General features: G+C 40.7%; 1 protein-coding gene across 4 annotated transcripts in view; it reads right to left on the reverse strand.

The window, feature by feature from the left end:
• Nucleotides 1-22,117, reverse strand: part of EPB41L4A (erythrocyte membrane protein band 4.1 like 4A) — a 139,708-nt gene that overhangs the window by 15,591 nt on the left and 102,000 nt on the right. For 2 of the 4 annotated variants that reach the window (XM_072860297.1, XM_072860299.1), the window contains 5 exons: nt 19,706-19,787; nt 15,331-15,414; nt 12,698-12,811; nt 10,789-10,836; nt 6,622-6,699 (listed from right to left, as the gene is read on the reverse strand). In XM_072860297.1, the coding sequence (XP_072716398.1) occupies nt 6,622-6,699; nt 10,789-10,836; nt 12,698-12,811; nt 15,331-15,414; nt 19,706-19,787 (406 nt within the window). The remainder of the gene's footprint in view (nt 1-6,621; nt 6,700-10,788; nt 10,837-12,697; nt 12,812-15,330; nt 15,415-19,705; nt 19,788-22,117) is intronic. The other 2 variants (XM_072860300.1, XM_072860301.1) reach the window with 2 other exon arrangements.

Consider the following 22,117-nt stretch of genomic DNA (forward strand, 5'->3'; position numbering starts at 1 on the left):
CATGCCAGTGTTTGGCCATTCAAAGCTCTACAGATGCTTCACAGCCTTGGGGTTGGAGACATGAGTGGTGTGATGAAATGCTAAGGTGGAATAAATGGATATGTTTGGTCACAGCAGTGAATTTAAAATTCAGCAGAGATTTAGAAAGACCTTTGGAAAATATCACTCCAAGAACAGGTTCTCTGATAGGACGGTACGACTGGCATACTGAAGAAACCAGAGGAGCTTAACAAAAAATGGGAAGACTGACAGGTAAAACAAACAAACAAGCCAACAGAGATAAAGGGATTACACTGGAGACGTGACTGATAGGAAATGCAAAGCATGTTGTTATTGTTGCTCTTCACTACAATGTATCTTTCTCCTTGAGTTTTGAATTGTATCAGGCTAAACTGGCTATGCAGGCTGCTGCTTTTCCTTTACACAGATCTTCTCTCACATGTGTAATGAATTTTGAGCTGGATCCCAAACTACTGTAAATGGCCACAACTCTACCAAATGGCACTGAGCATCTGGTGAAGACTGCAACATCAGGTTTTGATTTCTAAGCAAGTCTTTTTAGACCTGTAATCTGGTGACAGGGATTAACATAAACTTCTATTTAAGGATTTTGTAGAACTCACACAGCAACAAGTAATGAATTGTGATTTTCATCCCAAATAATCCACTTTGTGGAGACAGCAAGCATCCCACATGGTATAAACACTATCAACTGCCTCACACATACGGCAGTCACTTGCACGAAAACAAGACACGTGGCTGCCAGACCAGAGCTGCTGCCATGGGTGGTGGGTCTGCCCGCTTGCCAGTACCTCGCCCCATGCCTCCCAAACAACAACTCCTAACAGGTCAAGTAGACAGCTCTGCTCTGAAGGAGGCATTTGGATGTTTGCCACAAAATAACTGAGAGCTACTCATTTTTCTCAGGAAACCCATACAGCAGAGCACGAGGTCTGTACTCCAGCACAGAGCACACGAGATCCTGCACCTCTGTGTTTGAAGCCACACTTCCACACTGACCACGAATGACTTCTCATTAAAGGAGTAAACACATCATTTCTACTCCAGTCCATTCTACTAATCTAGTAGATTAGCATCTACTGCTGGGTTGCAAGCACAGTCCTTAGCAATGCATTCATTTATCTACAAGTACTTCATATTTCTACTCTGCCTCCTTTCTTCTACTTGTTGTAACATACAACAGTGTTCATCATTGTTATTTATCTCTTCAATTTGAGCAAAATACTGAAAACCTAAATATATAAAGTAGCATGGCAACTATTAAAACAAGCAGTGTCAGCACACTCAAAGTACTTTTGTATCACAGCAGAACTCTACTAGATGGACACACGAAGCAATAAAGCATTCATTTTGCAGCTGCAAAGAAAGGGACTATGCTCACATTTAACAATGTAAAGGATGACCAAGGTAACACTATCTCTACACAAAATACATTATTTAGATGCAATGATCAAATCATAATAATTTTGGGACCAAATCTTTACCTTTTTGGCAACAGAGATGACAATGACCAAAAAAACCAAAAAAAAAACCAAACAAAAAAACCAAACAAACAAACAAAACCCAAAACCAACAAAAAAGTGGAAAGAAATTTAACTAAAAACCTAACTTTTTATTTAAAAATACTTTTGAGAAAAAAGTGTTGCCTTTGTACTCCAAGTCCATTACAACTTTCCTTTCATTCTTTTCACTTTTTGCTCCAACAAGGGAACAAGTTGATTTATGTCTTATAGAAAAAAAATCCTTGTTACTGGCATGTGAAATAAATCCAGTTGAGATTAATAGCTATCACAGTGACAGATTAGGCATTGTTTGCAGGAAGAGTTGATGGTAAAATGGAAAGTCATAAGACTATCATCACTCATCTGTTGACTTAGAGATGTTTTTTCCCCATTTCAGGTTATATGATAGCAAGCTACATTTATGCAATGATAAATTCTCTTAAGACAAGCAACTCTGAAGACTTGATTCTTGAAATCTCATTCAAAATATTTGAGCATAAAGTTATTATTCAGGTACAACGTACAACAATGAGGGGGTCATTGGGGATGTGAAGGTCAAAGGCAGCCTTGGCTGCAGTGACCATGAGATGGTGGAGTTCAGGATCCTGAGAGGAGACAGGAAGGCAAAAAACAAGATCACAACCCTGGCCTTCAGGAGAGCAGGCTCTGGCCTCTTCAAAGATGTCCTTGGAAAAGTCCAGTGGGATAAGGCCCTGAAGGGAAAAGGGGCCCAAGAAAGCTGGTTAATATTCAAGGATCACCTCCTCCAAGCTCAAGAGAAATCCATCCCAGCGAGTAGGAAGTCAGGCAAAAATGTCAGGAGGCCTGCATGGATGAACAAGGAGCTCCTGGCAAAACTCAAACACAGAAAGGAAGCATGCAGAAGGTGGAAGCACAGGCAGGTAACATGGGAGAAATATAGAGACATTACCCAAGCATGCAGGGATGAGGTTAAGAAAGCCAAAGCTCAAATGGAATTTAATCTGTCCAGGGATGTCAAAGCCAACAAGAAGGGCTTCTATAAGTAGACAGGTGACAAAAGAAAGGATAGGGCCCATAGCTGAATGAGGCAGGGGATCTAGTGACATAGGACATGGAAAAGGCTGAGGTACTGAATGCCTTCTTCACCTCAGCCTTTACTAGCAAGACCGGCCTTCAGGAATCCCAGACCCCAGAGACCAGGGAGAAAGGCTGGAGAAAGGAAGACATAACCTTGGTGGAAGAGGATCAGGTCAGGGAAGACTTAAGCAAACTAGTCATACATAAGTCCAGGGGCCCATGGGTGCAGAGGGAGCTGGCTGATGTCATTGCAAGGCCTCTCTCAATGATCTTTGAATGATCATGGCAATTGGCAGAAGTGCCCGAAGACTAGAGGAAAGCAAATGTCACTCATGTCTTCAAGAAGGGCAAGAAGGAGCACCCAGGGAACTACAGGCTGGTTGGTCTCACCTCCATCTCCAGAAAGGTGATGGTTTCCTGATCCTGGAAACCATTTCCAGGCACATGAAGGACAACCAAGTAACCAGGAGTAGTCAGCATGGATTCACCAAGGGGAAGTCATGCTTTACCAACTTGAGAAACTTCTACAACAAAATGACTGGCTTGGTAGATGAGGGGAGATCAGTGGATATTGTCTATGTGGACTTCAGGAAGTCTTTTGATGCTGTCTGCCCACAAGATCCTCACAGAGAAGCTGTTGAAGGATGAGCTGGATGAGAAGACAGTGAGGTGCATTGAAAACTGGCTGAACAGCCAGACCCAGATCAGTGGCGCAAAGTCTGGTTGGAGCCCAGTAACTAGTGGTGTACCCCAGGGGTCAATACTGGGTTTAATCCTGTTTAACATCTTCATTAATGATCTGAATGATGGGGCAGAGTGCACCCTCAGCAAGTTTGCTGATGACACCAAACTGGGAGGAGGGGCTGATACACCAGAGGGTCGTGCTGCCATCCAGAGGGACCTGGACAGGCTGGAGAAATGGGCTGACAGGAACCTCATGCAGTTCAACAAGGAGAAGTGCAAAGCCTGGCACCTGCGGAGGAACAACCCCAGGCACCAGTACATGCTGGGGGCCGCCCAGCTGGAAAGCAGCTTTGGAGAAAAGGACCTGGGCATCCTGGTGGACACCAAGTTGAACATGAGCCAGCAATGTGCCCTTGCAGCAAAGAAGGTGAATAGTATACTGTGCTGCATTAGGCAAATTATTGCCAGCAGGTCAAGGGAGGTGATCCCCTCTACTCAGCACTGGTGAAGCCACACCTGGAATACTGTGTCCAGTGCTGGGCTCCTCAGTACAAGAGAGACATGGACACAATGGAGAGAGTCCAGCAAAGGGCCACCAAGATGATTAAGGGACTGGAGCACCTCTCCTAGGAGGAAAGGCTGAGAGCTGGGACTGTTCAGCCTGGAGCAGAGGATCTCATCAGTGTATATAAATACCTGCAGGGAGGGTGCAAAGAGGGCGGAGCCAGGCTCTTTTCAGTGGTGCCCAGTGACAGGACCAGAGGCGATGGGCACAGACTGAAACACATGAGGTTCCCCCTGAACCTCAGGAAACACTTTGTCACTGTGAGGGTGACCAAGCACTGGCACAGGTCACCCAGGGAGGTGGTGGAGTCTCCATCCTTGGAGACACTCAAAAGCCATCTGGGAATAGTCCTGGGCAACTGGCTCTAGGTACCCCTGCTTGAGCAAAGGGTTGGACCAGATGACCTCCAGAGGACCCTGTCAACCCCAACCATTCAGCCATTCTGTGATTCTAATCAGATGGATCTTCTAAGTACAGTCCAGTAGAAGACTATGCTCCAGTACATGTTGTCTACTGACTGAATACATTTTTATTCACACAATAAATTTTGACCACAGCATTAAAAAAAGCAAATAAGTTTCTTCTATGATTGAAATATGCTCATCATAGGTTCTTCCTTAATTTCATATGAACATCTGCTTAGGATAAAACATTTATATGATGGAGTGAAACCACAAAGACTGATTGAGATCAAGGAAAGAGATTATCCCTAACCTTTTTGCAGTGTTTTACCTTCAGAAGTTCTCATCTGCCTTTCCGTTTTTTTCTGGTAATTTGTTTTCATCTGATAAATAGTTCACAGTGATCTATTCTCATGTGAACAATAAATTCTACCCTTCTATGGTCAGAAGCACATTCTTTTGGGTAATGTGAGTATTCAGTCATTTTATTCCAATAAAACAGTACAACTTTGTGTCTGCTTGTGCCAGGGACTTGATTATCATACTGGGAAATAAATTACTATTAATCTATGCAACAGGTAAAACTTGCGTAACAGCAGTTGCAAGCCTCATTGTCCCTTTTAACCCTGTTAGGGCTGGCTCACCTCTGCTAACGGGAAAGCTATTCAGTGCCTGTGCCCTTTCAGCTTATTTTATTCCTGCTGTGGCTGCTAACAAAATGCAGAAATTCATTATGACTGGTGGTTTTCCTGCACCTGATGACACAGAACAAGTCTCAGACCTCCAGCTCATTCAGTACTTGTTTACTTTAAGACTGATAATGACTTTTCATCTAGTCTGATTTCAAGTGACCACCTAAGAGTAAGAGATGCTGCAACATTAACATTTTTGATGTATCACACATTTCTGAAAATGTGAAAAACATAAAAACAATCCATACAAATTGACTTTTTTTCTTTTTAAGCACTTTTCCACGAGGTAAGGAAGGGTTAGTAAAGGCTCTTTTATTCTTCAGAAAATGATAAACAGTACTTAATCCTTCTTACAATTCAATCTTTATATTGCAAGAAGCTCTTAAAAACATTCTTGTGGTCAGTCTCTAATTTCCTTCACTTGCTTGTGGAGCTCCCTGAACAAGAAGTTTCACAGGAGAAAAAACCTGGCAAGAGTGTTCTAAGAGAAAGGGATGCAAAATACTATTTACCTACTGATCACTGAAACTATACTCAGCATTTCATTCAAACTTCAGAGCTCACCCAGAAAACAAATCTTCCATGCACACTAGGTTATTGGTAGCTGAGTATCTCACAAGGCTGTGCTCTGATTTAAATAAACTCCAAAGAAATCTCATGGCTCAGCTATGCTTATTATCAGCCTATTTGAATGTCACAATGATTTTTTAGCATCTCTTTAACTACTGCAAGTTGTGCTTAAAACATTATTATACTGCATGCTTCTGCAGCACTATCTAGCATATAATTATTTCTAACAACTTCCAAATATCTGAAAATCATTCATCACTCATGTGATCATGCATGTGAGACAACAGGAAACTATGGCAGCTTGTGCAGCCAGCTTCTTAGAAAATTTGCTTTAAACAATTCCTCTTTTGTCCAGTGATAGTTCTCTTATGCTCTGTTTATGCAACATGAAGAAATTCTATGTGCTTTTTAAAAATATATTTTCATAAATAACTCTCAAATGCTGTTATCTCAAGTGCAACGTAAAAGTTGCAGTCTTAAAGGAAATTTTTTGACACAATAAATCAGTTGTTATGCAAACTTTTTCATATCAGCAACAAGAAAAATAGAATATAAAAACCAAAACTTGCTAGCATCACTTGATATTAACTACTGTTGTCCTATTAAAGGCTGATGCTGTACACATTTTGGGTTTAAACCCACACTTACATTTTGGAAAATAAAAATATTTATACAATTAAATGCATGCATTTAAAAACAACTCCGACTTTCAGATCCATTAAAATATTTTGACTATTCTCCTCAAAAGCTTATTTTCTGCTAAAATTCTGCACTTGAAATTTTTGAGGTATTGAAGTATATGCTGTGAATATCGTCATCACCATTATCCACTTTATTTGCATTAATATTGCAAGTCTTTTGTAAATGTGCCCCATATTTGATTTTGCAGTTCATTAATGAGTTCTTCTCAAGCAACAGGAGTGTATGCATTCATTGCAAACACCTGTGATGTATACGTATGTTGGCAATTATCTCTCTTCTTATTCAAAAAAGGACCTTAAGCTGCCTCAGGAGGACTGTATACATATAAAACATGTTAGATTCCTTCTTATTAGGTTTATCTCAGAAAAGTCCATCTCCATTTGTTTGTGTTTCATGTCTCTATGTCTCAAATACATAAAGGTCACCTGTTTCTCTTCTTCCGATGCTCTCTGTTGGAATTTTCTGATTCACTGCCACTGCTGGTGTTACAGCGAGACCATGATCTGGAGAGGAGAAAAGCAACAGCTTAAGGTGAATTTATCTACTGACATCTGAAGTACTGAAGTTCTAAACAAGGGATGAACAACACTGCAAAGACAATACTAGGAAAATCAGAATTAAAATACTCTAGAGGGCTTGTCTACACCTGAAAGTCATATTATCTTTTTCTCATTAATTGATTGGGAATAACTGCTGCAAAGGTAGTGCACCCAGAGTGTGGTGTCAGGTCAGTGCTATTGTCCTTTTGAATCATTGCACTGCATTTTTATTTGTTTGTTTTATTTTATCTCTTAGCATTCTTTGTGTATATGCCACAGTGAAATGTTTCTTTGAGGTGTGAAATGTTTTGTCTTTAAACTGTATGCATTCTGGCTCTTTTCTTCTTGCATATTCTGGGACACCCAACAACATAGTAATTCTGGTTTTGCAGGCAAAATAAAATGCTCACCAGATCTGTCTGTTTCTATTCACCTCAACTTCCATCTGGCTTCTAGTAAGTTCATATAATTTTTCAAGTGTCAGGCAGTATGTAAGAAACACCACTAACACTGTGATTCTGCTGATCTTTATAAATACAGAAAGGCTGAAATCCACACATCGTCAGGTGTGTGTATCAGCACAGCTTTGGGATAACCCAATGCACAGCTACAAAGATGGTGCATCCTGTGAGGAAAAAGAAATAAAGCAGTTACTTCTGTATCACCTCTGACTGTGAAGCTTCAAAGGGCAAGGTGACATTTACAGCTCTGATTTGCTGAAAAAGACTGGTGGAACAGGCTGATGTTAAACTTCAAGAAGAAAATGGGCATATGCCTACCTACAAGCAAACTCCTCTCAGTAGAGAGAAGTGCTTGGCCACTACTATCTGAGACCCTTAAGTCCTCGATTGCCATCGATCAACATTTTGGAGCAGACAGACCAGCTGTCAGGGCTCTGGTCCTAGAAAACAGGACTCTGTTACTTTACTGCTGGGCTAGGTCCTAAAAAATGGCACTCTCATCAAAACCCGGTCTGGACCTTCTTTACTGTGATGATGGTCTCTGAACGTGTCCAAAGAAAGACACGTTTCTCTGTGGCACTGACAGCCCAGCTGATAAAAGGGGAAAGCTGACCAATATTAACATGAGCTGGCCTGGAAGGATTTAGGATATCAGGAGTTAGAATTGGTGATGATTTTGCTGCAATGGAAAACAGAAATTTTCTTCTGAGGTCTTTGGGTATGAAATAGGAGAGATAAGGGGATGATTCCTGATGCTGCTGGCAGAGACACATACTTTCTTGTGCCTTCTGGCTTTTCTTTTGCTCTTTGATGAGCCAATTTCATAAGACAACAGATTTGTTAAACTACACCTCAAACAAGCTGAGGAGTGAAGGCAGTTCCTTAGGTGTAGGTAACAGGTAAGGGGAAGCATTTCATGACAAGGTTGGAGGCTATTGACAAGCACCTGCTCACTGCATATTCTAACAGTTTAGGGGAAAGAGCCCAAACAGGATGAGAGCAGATGAGAGAGACTTCCTAGGGAACAGAATAGCTGCAACATGGACCTCCCCTGAGCGTCCTGTCTGGTCAGGGACACATCACTCTACGCTCTGTCTCTGAAACTAGGACACTGTTATAGATGTCCTCCTGACACAGCTGCGAGTCTCATGAATTTGCCCATAATACCAGTGAATTATGGTTGGTTTTATCAAATTGCTGTGTCATTAAATGTCTCAGAGTCTATGGAGTCTGGTCTCACCTCTCTCCAAAACTAGGAGATCATTAACTCAAATAGCTCGCATTAAACACAAATGTTTCTCAATAATAGAACAACCAAAGCCTAGGAAAATCAGTTCATCCCAGCTTGTCTGTAGGGATAGGCTTGGAAAAGTGAAATTTCCCCAGAGCAGAAGCAGAAACCTCTCCCCATCCCCAAATTTCATGGCTCATTATTTAAAGCCATTGAGAGGCTCAGGATAGCCAGTTTCCCAGGCAAAAATACACATTTCTGGGTGACACTGAAAGTGCGGATAAGAAAGATGCATGTTACTACAGAAAAATGTAACCCCAAAGGAAGAAGGAAGATTAAAAGATTGTGTCCAAAAGATATTGGCTCAAACACATTCAGAAAGTTCAGAGCAATAAATGCTCCAAAACTGCAGCAAACCTTACATGCCCCAAAGTATACCTTTTCTTCCCCAAAATCTTATCAGATGTTTAATAAATATTCCACTAATCTTGAATCTCAACATTACTAGGTCATCCAAGCAACACTGTTCTTTCACACTTCCAGGTCATTGGAGCAACTCTGTTCTTTTACATTTCTGAACACTTCAAGTATTTTCTTACTCTGATTTAAGCAATTTACCCCATAAGGTACCAAGGCAGCGAAAATCACACCATGGCAGAAGTGCAAGATAAAACATTCTATTTGCTCAAATTCAAGATAAGCCTTTCTGTAGCTTTTCAGGAATGGAACTCTGATCCACCTTTTGGATACTGCACATCAAATTACCTTGTGTTCCCTGTCAGGAAAGCACTGGAGGGGATTCAGCAGAGCTGCTGAGCTGTCAGCTGAGTGGCAGCTGCTCATGCTGGCTGTCAGAATATTATCTTTCATTGAATATTAAACATCAGCTTGTACTGAACTGAATAAAATACCAAAAACGGAAACAAAGGTTGTTTCCTAAGTCAGGTACAAGAACACGTGAGATCATCCTGATCTCTGACAATTACAAAGCACCTTTCATCCTTTTCTCATGTTTTCTTGGTTGTGCAATATATTTGCTATTTTGCAGGTGATATATCTATATGGTCTGACACAAGGAGCAAGAAAGAAGGCCTAATCAGTTTGGCAAGACAGACAGAACAAATACAGCCCAGGAGGAGGCTTGGGGGTGGGGTAGGTTGCAGGATTTGTTATTTCAGAGAAACAGTTGACAGAGAAGGCTCATATCCGGTGCAATCCTTTTCTGTTTAAAATGAGAGAAAAGTAGGAAACTTATGAGGAAGTGGAGAAGGTCTACTCCAATATACTATAACAAATATGTATATTTGTAATGTAATACAGCAGGCACAGCCTTTGGGAAGAGGTCCCTTCTGAGCACTGGGGTTTTCCACCAGAGATGCCTAACTAAATCCTCTCAGTTTTATGTGCTGGAAATCCACCATGGGACTATCACTGGGAGCTTGTAATGGTAACATCCTTTATAAAAATAATCTGTTATCTTATAATAGGTGCAAAGTATGTGAGCACTTTCCCTGACTTCCTGTGATTGTCCCTGAGATGTTTTTATCTTTGCCAGAGGTCCTTCCTCCTGCTGCAGCAGTGAATCAGAACCTGGGAGTGTCTCCTCTCCTTTGCAAGCTTCAAGAGACTCTGACATCGAAATGCACTGCACTGTTTCCTTTTTCCAGCAGCCAGGGCAGGAGCACAGGAGCAACGAGAAGCACAGCACAGCATCATGGCAGGCAGATGCGGCACTAGAGAACTCCAGATGCAAAAATCTGTCAAAAGCTGAAGTTGTTGAAGGGCACACCTGAATTCACCCCAGCATTTTATTTGGAAATGTGACAACTAGTCAAGACTGCACAGGAAAAAAAAGCAGCTTAAGAAAAAATTCAGCAAAAAATGTGCAAGACAGTGAGAAGACCGTAAGAAGTTGCATATGCCTCTGCACCTACCTTTTGCAGGACAATTCATCTCAAATGATAGTACACTTGCTTTCAAAACAGATTAATTAAAAGTGGACTGGGAAGCTGGAGAACTCAAAACAAAATCTGCAGATGCAAAATCCAAAAGCTAAAACCTCTGGAATTGACTTTCAAGTTGCAGACAAGCCTTTAGTAAACTTCCACAAACTGCTTCTAGGATGGTGTAGTAACAATGTGCAAGGCAGCTTGTAGGAATCTGTGCTGTGATGAGGTTATGCTACAGAGCATTTTAGCAAAAGTAAGGTAGGAAAGAAAAAATTAAATGGGTGTAACAGAACAAGCATTTTAAACATTTAAGAAGATGAGGGAGAAGGAAGGAAGGGAGGGGATGCAGGGAACTAAACTATGATCAGTACTTTCGCTATTATTTCATGGCTGCTATAGATTATATATTTACCTTCTCCTTTGCTTTAAATCTGAATCTTCGCCACTGTTTTGATTTTTCCTGTGACATTAAGGAAGTTTTAATGAAATAGCATCAGGTTACTTAACACAACTACACAAAAACTCCCATATTTTTAAGAAAAAAAAACTTTATAAAGCTTTTTTTTCAATATGATCTAAGGCAGAGAAAAAACAGCATGTACTTGTTTTAAACTTTTCAGGACACCTCTACAATAAGTTGCAAAGGCATGATCCCATTCAAGCTCTCATTACAAACCCCTGGCTTTGCAAGGTTAAGCATGGTATGCTAGCCTTTAGAGTTTCCTACTGTTTCCAGCATAGCAAAGCTGATGCATTCCTCTTAATTCCAGTAAAGAGTGCATAAACAACACAGCTATTGTTATTAAACATTTGAAAAAGGAAAGTGCATGAATAAAACCAAGACTCAGGAAGACATAATTAGGTTAGAACCTACCTACTATTGTCAGTCTTCACAGTCTCACATATGAGATAAGACTTTTAAAAACATTTTGTTGGTGTGGTGGCCCAAGAGAAAACTTGCTATTGGCATGACCACCTGTCCACCAAGTAGGTCAGCCAAATGCAAATCCCAGATGATAAACACTTCACATCTCAAAAAATTTCCTACTGCATAGTGCACAAACACTGTTCTTTTCTTGGTACAAGACAGTTTTGCACTGCACGTCTGTATTCCTTTGTTTTTACAGAGCCCAACAAGCCCTTCTGACAACTAAGCTAGCAATGAATCAGAAAACCCATTAAGGGAATACATTGCTATTAACACTTACAAGGGCTCTGTCCAACAGGGTAAATCAACATAACTCTATTGACTTAGAGAGAGCTATGCTGATTTATTTTAACTCAGGCATGAGGTCACTAGGCATACATCATGGGTGAGTTTCTTCACTCCTGCTCTAGACAGCTAGTAGCAGATAAAAGGTCTGGAGCAGTTCAGAAACTTGGCAAATGTAAAAGCTCCCCATCTAACTACATTTCCTCATAGATATAGCTGCGTCTTCAGAGATTCCTTTGCAAACCCTGGCTTTGAAAGCTAAACAGGTAATCACTTCAGAGATGTCAGAAGGAGATGTGACTCCAAAGTGCTGGCTTGTAAGGCAGTCCTAGAAGACTGCGATGAATACGGCAGAGTAGCTATGCTTGTCTATACTTCACAGCAGATCACAGCACCAGAGCAGCTTAGCAATGAAAGCAGCTTCTCAGCAGAACAAATCATCCCAGGTAACGTGTAGTCTCTCAAAACTGTATCACTTCAGAACTGTCCCTGTAATTCACATTTTGGACATACTCCAGGACACACAGCACAGAATCTCCATCCATTTAATTTTACTTCTCTAAGTTACTCAATTCAGCATGTACCTATTAAAAACACATTAAGTATCTCATAGTTGTATTTTTGCTGGCATCCTCTCTAATGTAAAGTAATTCACACATGGGACTGTTGAAGACAGCTTTAGAGCTCATTCATTTAATCTTTGTTGCACTTAAAGCAAAGCAATGTACTTAAAACAAAATACTGCTCTGTATTAGAAGCTCATTGTCAAGCAAGCAACATCCATCAATCCTTTCCTTCACAAGGGAAAAATAGTCACAGCAACTGAAAGGATCTTGCACCTGCCAATAATGCAATTTCTCCTATTTTTAACATCATTTTCCTAGTACCCAGAACAGCACACAAGCAAAAAGCCTGACCAAAGCTTCCTTTCCAAAAGCAGATCTGGTATTCTTGCTCAGTTTTTTTTTGGACTAACAACTGGCCCCTAGAGTACCCCTTTTCCCAGGACCCAGCTGGGTGTCCAAGAGCCTTTACTGAACACAGAGCATGCAGGACCTCAAGCTTTCTACTGTGAGAAGCCAACAGTAACTAACCCCGGGGCTCTTACCTCCTCCGGACTGGCTGCCCAGACTCATTCTCACTGCCACCTGATGGGTTCCGTCGCCGAGAGTAAGGAAACTTCGGTGATTTATTGCGGTCACTGGGAGAATTATACAGCCCACTAGGGTTAAAAAGGAAGAGCAAACAGTCGACTTTAAAACTGCCAGGAGAGTTAGACCAGTTAACTGAGATTCAGACTACAAAAATAAGAAGGCTCATGCACACACTTATATACATATTCATCTATACAAGTATGTGTGTTTGTGCATGCTATGTAAATACAGAAGGTACTGCTTTCCAGCAATAAATATTTTACACTGAACCTTGAAAATGCAGGAGAGAGACCTCTTAACATTGCCAAGCCAGCAGCTCTAAGCTTACAAAAAGTAGAATCAAGTATATACGTATTCTTTTAGCATAATAAAATTTCTGTGCTTTAGTATGAGTTATCCCAGAGCTAGGCATTCAAATGTACCTCTATTCTTTATGTTTTCCATGGATATAAGTATGAAAACAGTGTTCCTGTCACAACATACATCTTCATCACAGAGCTAATGCTTGGGACAGTGAAACAATTTTAGCTCCACTTCTGTGCTGTTCACCCACGCAACCCTCTGCCAATGGTCTGGAGCTGTTTCGAACTTCAGGTGATGTACTTAAGCCTAGGTGGGACCTAATGGGTTGGGCTGTTACCAAATTAGATGTAGACTATCAAATGCCTGTATAGCATTTGTCATACCTGTCATACCTTCCTAAAGAAGTGTAAGGACCTTTTCCGACAGTGTAACAGAGCCTGCAATGGAGTACGTATCACTCTAAGGTGGTCTACTGATGTTCTGTGACTTTTTGGAGGAAACTCAACCACACATCTTTATCTAACATTACTTAGCCCTTTTCATAACTGTGTGGTAAATATGATATTCTCAGCAAATTCCAGTTAAGGTATTTCCTTCTGCTTTCCTAAAATGCTCTGGCCTTCAAATTGGATACATTCTTCTTCACCTGCTTCTGCAGACTGCTGATTACAGTACTGCTGTGCATGGTTGAAAAGTTGCCACAGTTCATCTCAGTGAGAATTATTATTCTCTATAAGCTGTGAAAGCCTATGTGCAGCATACAGTCTGCTTATGTGTCTAAAACTGTGTAGTCATTTAGAACAGATGGACTTGCAAAAATGCAATCAAACCATTCTTTGGCTCCTGGGGGATCAATCTTCCTGCTATTCTGAGAGCAATTTTAACACTGGACCCATAATGTGACACGCTGACACCACTTCTTCAAAACTCACAAATAAACATCTATCATAGCAAGAGAATATTTGCACACTGCCTTGTCCTTACTCTGAAAACTCTTGATGTTTACAGAAGGAGCACACAGGGTAAATCATCATGGTGCCCCAAAAGACACACCATGTATAGATCTGAATCATCACAAAAAAGCAGGACTGAACTGGATTACACTTAATGTGCCATCTAGTTCAGTGGCCTGTTTCCAACAGTGGCCATAAGCAACCACCTACGGGAAGCAAGAACTTGAATATATATGACAGCTCCCCAGTGCTGTCTCAGTCCCCCACTATTCCCAGACCAGGAGACTTACTGAGCCAGCTGCTATACCACTGTCTTCAGAAGCCCTTGGGGATTTCTCTTCCATGACTCACCCAGCTTGTCCCAGGAATCCACTAACTTCCAGCATCCCTTCTAAAGGAGGACCACAGGTCTCCTACTCACGGTGAGTCACTACTCACTGCCGTTCTCAATGCTTTTAAACTACCTCCAATAGCTTCATCTGAAGATCCCAAGTTCTTACGCTGGAAAAATAAAATCCTGATCTCTTTCTCCTTTCTCCTACTTATGATTTTCTAGACCATATCCCCTGAAATTATCTCTTTTCCAGACTGAAGAAAGAGTCCTGCCTGGCCTATGCTCCCTGTACAGATTTCCTGCACAGCCATTCACGCCTTTGATTACCCTTGCTGCCCCTGTCAAAGCCTGAGATAAGGACATCAGAACTGCACTCACAATTCATGGAGCAAATATGTGATCCACAAATTTATATAATGGCATAATGCTGTTCTCTTGCTTTCCTAATAATTGCTAATTGTTTTTCTGACTGCTACATAGTTGATGTTTTCATGAAGTTATCCGTCGTAACTCCACAGCACCTCATTTTACTCAGAAATCTAGGGTTATTTTTTTGCCCTCATGTGCCTCTTTTTACTCTTACTGACTCAACATCATCCACCATCTAGTGACTCATCACTCATACTTTAGGTGTCTTTCTGCTACTCTTCACAGACAACTTTCACTCTCACTATCCTAAACAATTCTGTCCCATCACCAAACCTTATGACCCCTTTTCCAGGTCTTTGACAAATATCCTTAATAGCAGAGGTCTATGAACAGATCTCTGTGGAAAGCCACTGGTGACTCTCATCTACTGACCACTTCCTTCTACACCTACTTTCCTAATTTTTTTCCTTGAGTATTTATCCATGACAGGACCTATCTTCTTACATGCAATACAGATTTATTGTGGCCCTGCTAATACATTAATATTTTATATTAATATCCTTCAACCTATTGCCATGGCATGATATTTACCATTGCTCAATATCTAGGACATCATGCCTTGCCTTACCTCTGTGGGCCATTTTCCTCCCATGGTGCGCTTGTTTTACTTCTTTGGGTTTCTGGACTGTTTTCATTTTTCATCTTTTTAAAGCTAAATAAAAGTACAGATATATATATATATATTTTTTTTTTTTTTTTTTTTTAAACCCACAGTGTACAGATCACATGTTCTCTCCCCCTGACCTCTTAAAAATTAATCTTAAAGGCATACAGTCATTACAGAGACCCACCCTGGCATATAGCTATTTCACTGCTATGTGAAAGAGGGCAAACAGCTGCTATGTTGAAGAATGTCTCCTAGGAAGAGAGATCGGAAGGAAAAAAAAACAAGACTTGAAAATCAGCTCTACAAGATCATAATTAGGGCTGCACTGAGTCAGAAAAAAAGGTCAATCTTGTCTTAGAATAAACAAGAAGACATGCTTAGTAAAAAAGTCTAACAATAGGGCAAACACACAATATGCTGTCATAGTCTTCCACAATATGCAGTTAACAGATTATTTAATCAGAGGCTTTCTCTGCTTTTTATTCTACATAGCTCTTGATGGAACTTTCTTCCATGAAGTTACTTAAACATCTCTTAGACATTTTTGAATTTTTGGCATAAATAGTGCCTGGTAGCAGTATGCTGCAGTATTTAACTATGCCACAAGCAATTATTTCACTTTGTTTCAAAACTTCCACCTCGTTCAAAAATTCCATCCTGTGTTCCTCACTAGTTCTGTGGGTATAGAAAGAAAAAAAAGCCCTATGAATGATGGTTCCCTAATCACAAACTCCACCCCATAATTTTTTTAATACATTTTTAACAAATGTCTCATCTCTTTTCCAAGTGAGAGAATTACAGACTAGTTAACCTCTCCCAGTATACAAGTCACCACATACCTCTGATTATCTTTATCATACTTCTCTATCATTTTTCCAGGTCTACAGTACCTTCTTTAAGATGGGAGCAACAAAGGCAAGAGTGATAACTATTCAAAACACGACAGACAACAGGTTCATAGGGTAGCATATTCTTCTCATTCCTTCCCCAGTAATTCCTTATGTTTTCTTTCTGCTAGACACTGAGCATAGATCTGACAAAGTGAAAGAGCTGTCTTCACTGACTGCTGCAAGGTAAAGTACCAGGACAGTCAAGACAGTCACCTGGCTTAAGAGATATATCAGCGTTTGTAACCAGTCTCCCATTGTACCTACAGGAGACGGAGAAAAACAGCAGGATGCTCTAATTCTTCCTATTCCTACCATTCTGACAGTGTCAGGTTTTACAACTTGCAACCCATTAATACTCCTAGACAGCCTGCTCACTGCCACTCCAAGTGCTGCAAGGTGGCTTCCAGCTGGAGCATGCTTTTGCACCCATCTTCTCGCCCATGGCTAGTCATGCTTTTCCTGCATCATCATCTCTACAGCTTGCTTTCTACATGAACAAGCATTTCACCTGATACAGAATGAGATAGCCACGTTGATTTCCACTACGCTCTTCAAGAAGTATTACTGACAGCAACCCACTACAAGCATTAATATCACGTATCTTTCCAAAGTGCAACTTAAGCAGGAAAAAAAAAAAAGCTTTACAGATGCTTACAGAGAGGAGGACATAAGCCAGAGTTCTTTGCCCAGAGCAGGAGGTGACAGGCTCAGCTTTATGAAGGAATTGTGGCTACTTAACTCACTAATCCACTTTTAACCTCAGTCTTTGGTTACTACAGGTCACTGAGTTAATCATTTAATTCTCAAATAGTGAACAAAATGCAAAGCTACAATAAGTCAGCAGGAAAAGAATTAAATTACACTTTATCAGGTAAATAATTTTCTTAATAGTGCACTCGTTAATTATTGACTCATATGTGCATACCATCTATTCCCAGGCTTAAAAATATGTGCTTACTACAGACTAAGCAAGTAATTCAAGTAAATATGTTTCAGTCCAGTATTGCAAAAAGCACTGTTTTTGCACAGCATAAATGACTGAACAATACTTAGATAGAAGTTGGGCTTAAAGAAATTTGAATAGTGTTCTCAAACCCTTAAAAGGAGAGAGAGAGAGAGAACTTATCTTGAGAGATGAATTCACTGCATTAGATTCCTAAGTCATTATTCATTCAGAGCAGACACACACTTTACATCTCGAGAGCTACAGCATGGCAGGTCTTCAGATACTGGTATTATCTCCAGGAATGCAGTTGCAAAAGGGACTGAGTTCATTCAGAGTATTTGAAAAGGTTAGGATCTGAATTTCACGTGAGATTACTGTTGTTGGGGGTTTTTATGGTTTACCTTGAATTTATACCACTTATGCAGAAGTGACCAACTATGTATCTCAACAGTGAATAAGATGTCAAACTACAAAAATTCAGCTGCAAATTCAGCTGAAAGATGCTTTGCAAGCATGACTGACAATTAATGCGAGAATTACATAGGATGGAGTAAACTACCAAACTGTAAACCCTTCACAAAGTATGTATGCTGCCTGTCACGCATACTAAGCCTGGCAGACCTGAAAGGTGTTTTACATGTGCAGACAGAGACACGGAGAAAAACAAATAAATTTCTAAATAGAAAGCATGCAAGAAAAACAGCTTCCAACACTTTTTTGCTGGAAGTGACTACACTATTTAAAACCATGACTCAGTGAGAGTCTGCCTGTGAACTGCTTTTAAACTGTCAAGGTAAGAAAATAAACTCAAAAACTTTTAAGTTGCCATGTTGAGAACCCCTTATCTTGGTTCTTGCTCTACAACCTGCCTATCCATTTCTTTTTAACAGCTCATTGCAAAACATTTACACACAACATTTGGAGCGCAAGCTGTAGTGAAGGGCTCCTATCCCTTCCCAATACGATCACCTCTGCACTATGGAATAAGGGTACCTCTTGCTTTGTACCTTCCTCTTTCCCAAGAAATCACAGAATCACAGAATGGTTGAGGCTGGCAGGGGCCTCTGGAAGTCATCTGGTCCAACCCCCTGCTCAAGCAGGGCCGCCTAGAGATGGCTGCCCAGACCATGTCCAGATGGCTCTTGAGTATCTCCAAGGAGGGAGACTCCACAGCCTCTCTGGGCAACCTGTGCCAGTGCTCGGTCACCCTCACAGTGACAAAGTGTTTCCTGAGGTTCAGAGGGAACCTCCTGTGTTTCAGTCTGTGCCCATCGCCTCTGGTCCTGTCACTGGGCACCACTGAAAAGAGCCTGGCTCAGTCCTCTTCACGCCCTCTTTGCAGGTATTTGTATACCTTTGCATTGTTTTCTGCTCAATGGCCTAGCACCAGCATGACTGAGTGGCAAAATCATAAACTTTCTTTTAACCCATGGTTAGTATTATTTTCTAAGGACTAGAATATTTTATTCAATTTCCCTCAAATGGAGAAAGCAGTTAAACTCAGGTCTTCTTTTTTGGGGCAACTGTTCTAAATATTAGGCAATAAGAAACACTATCCACCAAGCATGTGCAGTAAATCTTTTAGACCCTTTTTCAGAGGTCAGTCCAGATACCTAGTATGTGAAGCCCACAGCTTCAATGGAGATAGAAGGCCAGAGGTGCTCAGCTCAAAAAAACTTGTCAGGGTTACTGGGCATGCAGAGACAGACATTCAGGCAACTAAGTAAAAAAGTTAAGTGCCGAGTTTTTGACTCATTGTTTTGTCAGATCACTCTTTTTTGATTCAGGCACCCAAATTCCACCTAAAATTAAGGGTGAGGATATAAATCCCTTTCTGAATCTGAGCCTCACCTCCTTCTCTCAAATACGCCTAATAATCAGAGAGGTGCACTTCAGTACTGGTAATTAAACACAGCAGACCACACAAGTCCAAAGGAGCCCTGGCAATTCACTGCTCCTAAGGATCAGGCACAGACACTCATGAGTTATGTTCTGGATTTACCAGTGTTAACAGGTAACAGACCGCAAGATTAAGAGCGCTGCTGGAAGAAAGGCCATGCCCAGCTCTTCCCTGCCCACACATCCCAAGCAGACCTTGCCCTGTGCAGAGGCAGAAGACCCATGCCCTGAGGGCCCTGCCAGCCAGCCCACAGCTCCCAGGGGAGAGACATATAGGACTTCACAGGACTATCCTGACCAATGCCCCTTAGGTCATTGTCTGTTTTTTTCATATTTAAAACTGAGATTGTTTGCCTTTCCATTAACTTGTCCCAATTCATAGGTTTCCAAACTCGGTGTCACCTGGAACCCCTGTTCCAGCTTCCTCAGGAGATCAGGTTTTGTTAAAGTGCATTACTGGGCAACACTCTCTGACCTTTATCAATAGAGCATCAGACGGTCCTAAACTTAAGGGCAGGATACACTGTTACTAAATGTGTTCCTCTATCCAATGCAATACACAATCTCTTAAAAGCTGGAAGGGAACTGCTGGTCTACGTACCTTTTCACAGGGGAAGGTGCAATAATTTTGGTAGTTCCTTCATTTTCCCCATTTGTTGTAATCTGGCTCATGTTCTTAGATGCTGAAAAAAAGAAAAAACATAAACAGAACAGTCCTGTAGCATATATGCTTGCACACCTATTTAGCATGATCACCTACTGAACACAGTGCAGCATGAGAGACAAGATGATACACAAGACACCTGGTGCATGTTCTACTTGCTAAGGTTGCATAAAGATCACATTTTTCTGTCTTATCCTTATTTCTAGTTATACCACATCACAAGAAAGTTTAACATGGGGGACATTCATTACTCTTCCACATGAGACAGAAGAGTTTGAAGCTGTTGTTCTCACAGGGATACTATGCCATTGCCACCAGAAGGGAATTCCCTGCTCAGTCATCAATGAGAAGAAAGGTGTGAGGAGAATACAGGGTATGAAAAAAGTCAGGAATCTCCAATATAATAACTATGGCCTCTAAAACAATCGTTAGATTAGATGGTAAAGCAAGATGAATATGCTTGTTCTAAGAAACCATTTCAAACTGATGTGGCAACACAGTGCAACACAACACTAATATATCTTAAGTTATGACCAAGAAAATAATAACTGCAAATCAATGAATTAGAAAACTAATAATGTAAATAGAGAGAGACAATAAAGAGTAATACTCTGACAGAGACAGCTAAGGTTCAGGTTCGATGAGTCAGAAACTTCTGGCCACTATTTGAAAGTTGTCTGCTTAGTTTCCAATTTTGTGCCCAATACTCTTTTTCCATTTTGATCCTGCACTTTCCGTGCTGTTGGCACTTAGTCCCCACCTGAGCCATGAAAAGAAACCTGAAGAAGCAGGACCACCATGCACTTTCCCCTCTTTTTGAGCCCCCATATAACAGACTTCAAAGAAACAGATTTGTGTATTCATTATTTAGGAGCACTAAGGGCCAAGGGAATCTGGATATTTCATACTGGGTTAACGTCAAAGTGGCATGATAAGATTATGCTCTTACAGATGTATACAGCTCAGTATCATGAACAAAAAAAGAACTGCTCTGTTCAGCTTGATATGTAGTAATATGTTAATCATCAAGACAGGTTTGTTCCTGCTGGTGCTATAATTTTAGTTTCCATGTTGTGCTATTAGTATTAATCTGTAATTTTTCTTCAGTTCACACATTCTTTTACTATGCAACTGGCATTTTCAGTCATTTCTTACAAAACTGTTACCACCCCCAGAAACAGATGTTAAGTAAAAAAACAAAGCAACATCACTGATGATGTACATTGGCTCTGGACAGGACTCTGAGCATGTTAATTGAAGATAATGAAACAGATTGACTGAAGCCTATAAGACTGCTAGCGAGAAAATACTATGTCCTCCAGGCACAAGCGACAGCATCATAGTGTTGTTAATATAGTGGTACAAACTCAAACCCTTTTTATTTGGCTAAAACTAAAATGTAATGTCTTAAATTAAGCTGTGGTGAGATTTTGCATTATGAGCTTTCTCCACAATCTCAGAGAAAGAATTTCTCCACAAAAATAATTTCTCCACAATCTCCCTCAACTTTCCATACCACCCCTTTGACATACAAAGTCTCTGGACTCTCCTCTACTTCAACACAAATACTTGAGATATCCTAAGGCATCTTGTCTGGCCATCAATTGCCGTCTCATATGCTGCAGAGGGTCTCAAGTGGCATTAGTCTCCTTTGGTTAAGCAACTCAGCCAAGCCCTTTACGTGTTTGACCTTGCCACTTTTAATTATGTAGTTCACTCCTTTCCCTACTTAGATTTTCAGACTAATGCCTGGCAAGGGAGGCGAGCAGCCTGAGCCCTGTCTTGTACAATATTTGCTCCTTCAAGGCACTTTATGTTATTTATGCAAGCATAAGCACTAGGAAGAATTTGGAATATTCTGAAGAAGGAAATGCAGAATGGGCACAGATTCATAGATAGAAAGGAAAGTAAAGTTTTGGCATTCTGAATGAATCCTCTGCTTTATACAATAAGAGACAACCAACTCTGCATACTCTCTGAAGCACTGCACATCCGCCCGTACAGTTATCTTCTGTTTTCAAGAATGAAGCAATAGCTACACTGCCACTATGACCTGCTTGGTAAGAAGACAGAACTACTGAATTAAAAAGTTTATTGAATTAATGTGGATGAGAAAATGATCAGAAAAAGAATCCCTAATCTTCATTAAGGCCTTAAAAGTTTGCTACAAAAATTCTTCCTCTGACCTCTAAAAAGAGAAGGATCCCTACAGTCAAAAATCACAAATAAATGAAGATGACAACACATGAGAACAGGGAGCAAAAATTTCCCACCTTTAAGGAAGGTACTGGTAGTGAAATGAAAATGGAGTAGGTCAAAATGTTAAACTACAAAGGTAACTCAGGGTTT

This window comes from Ciconia boyciana, chromosome 4, assembly GCF_034638445.1.
Source record: "Ciconia boyciana chromosome 4, ASM3463844v1, whole genome shotgun sequence".
NCBI lineage: Eukaryota > Metazoa > Chordata > Aves > Ciconiiformes > Ciconiidae > Ciconia > Ciconia boyciana.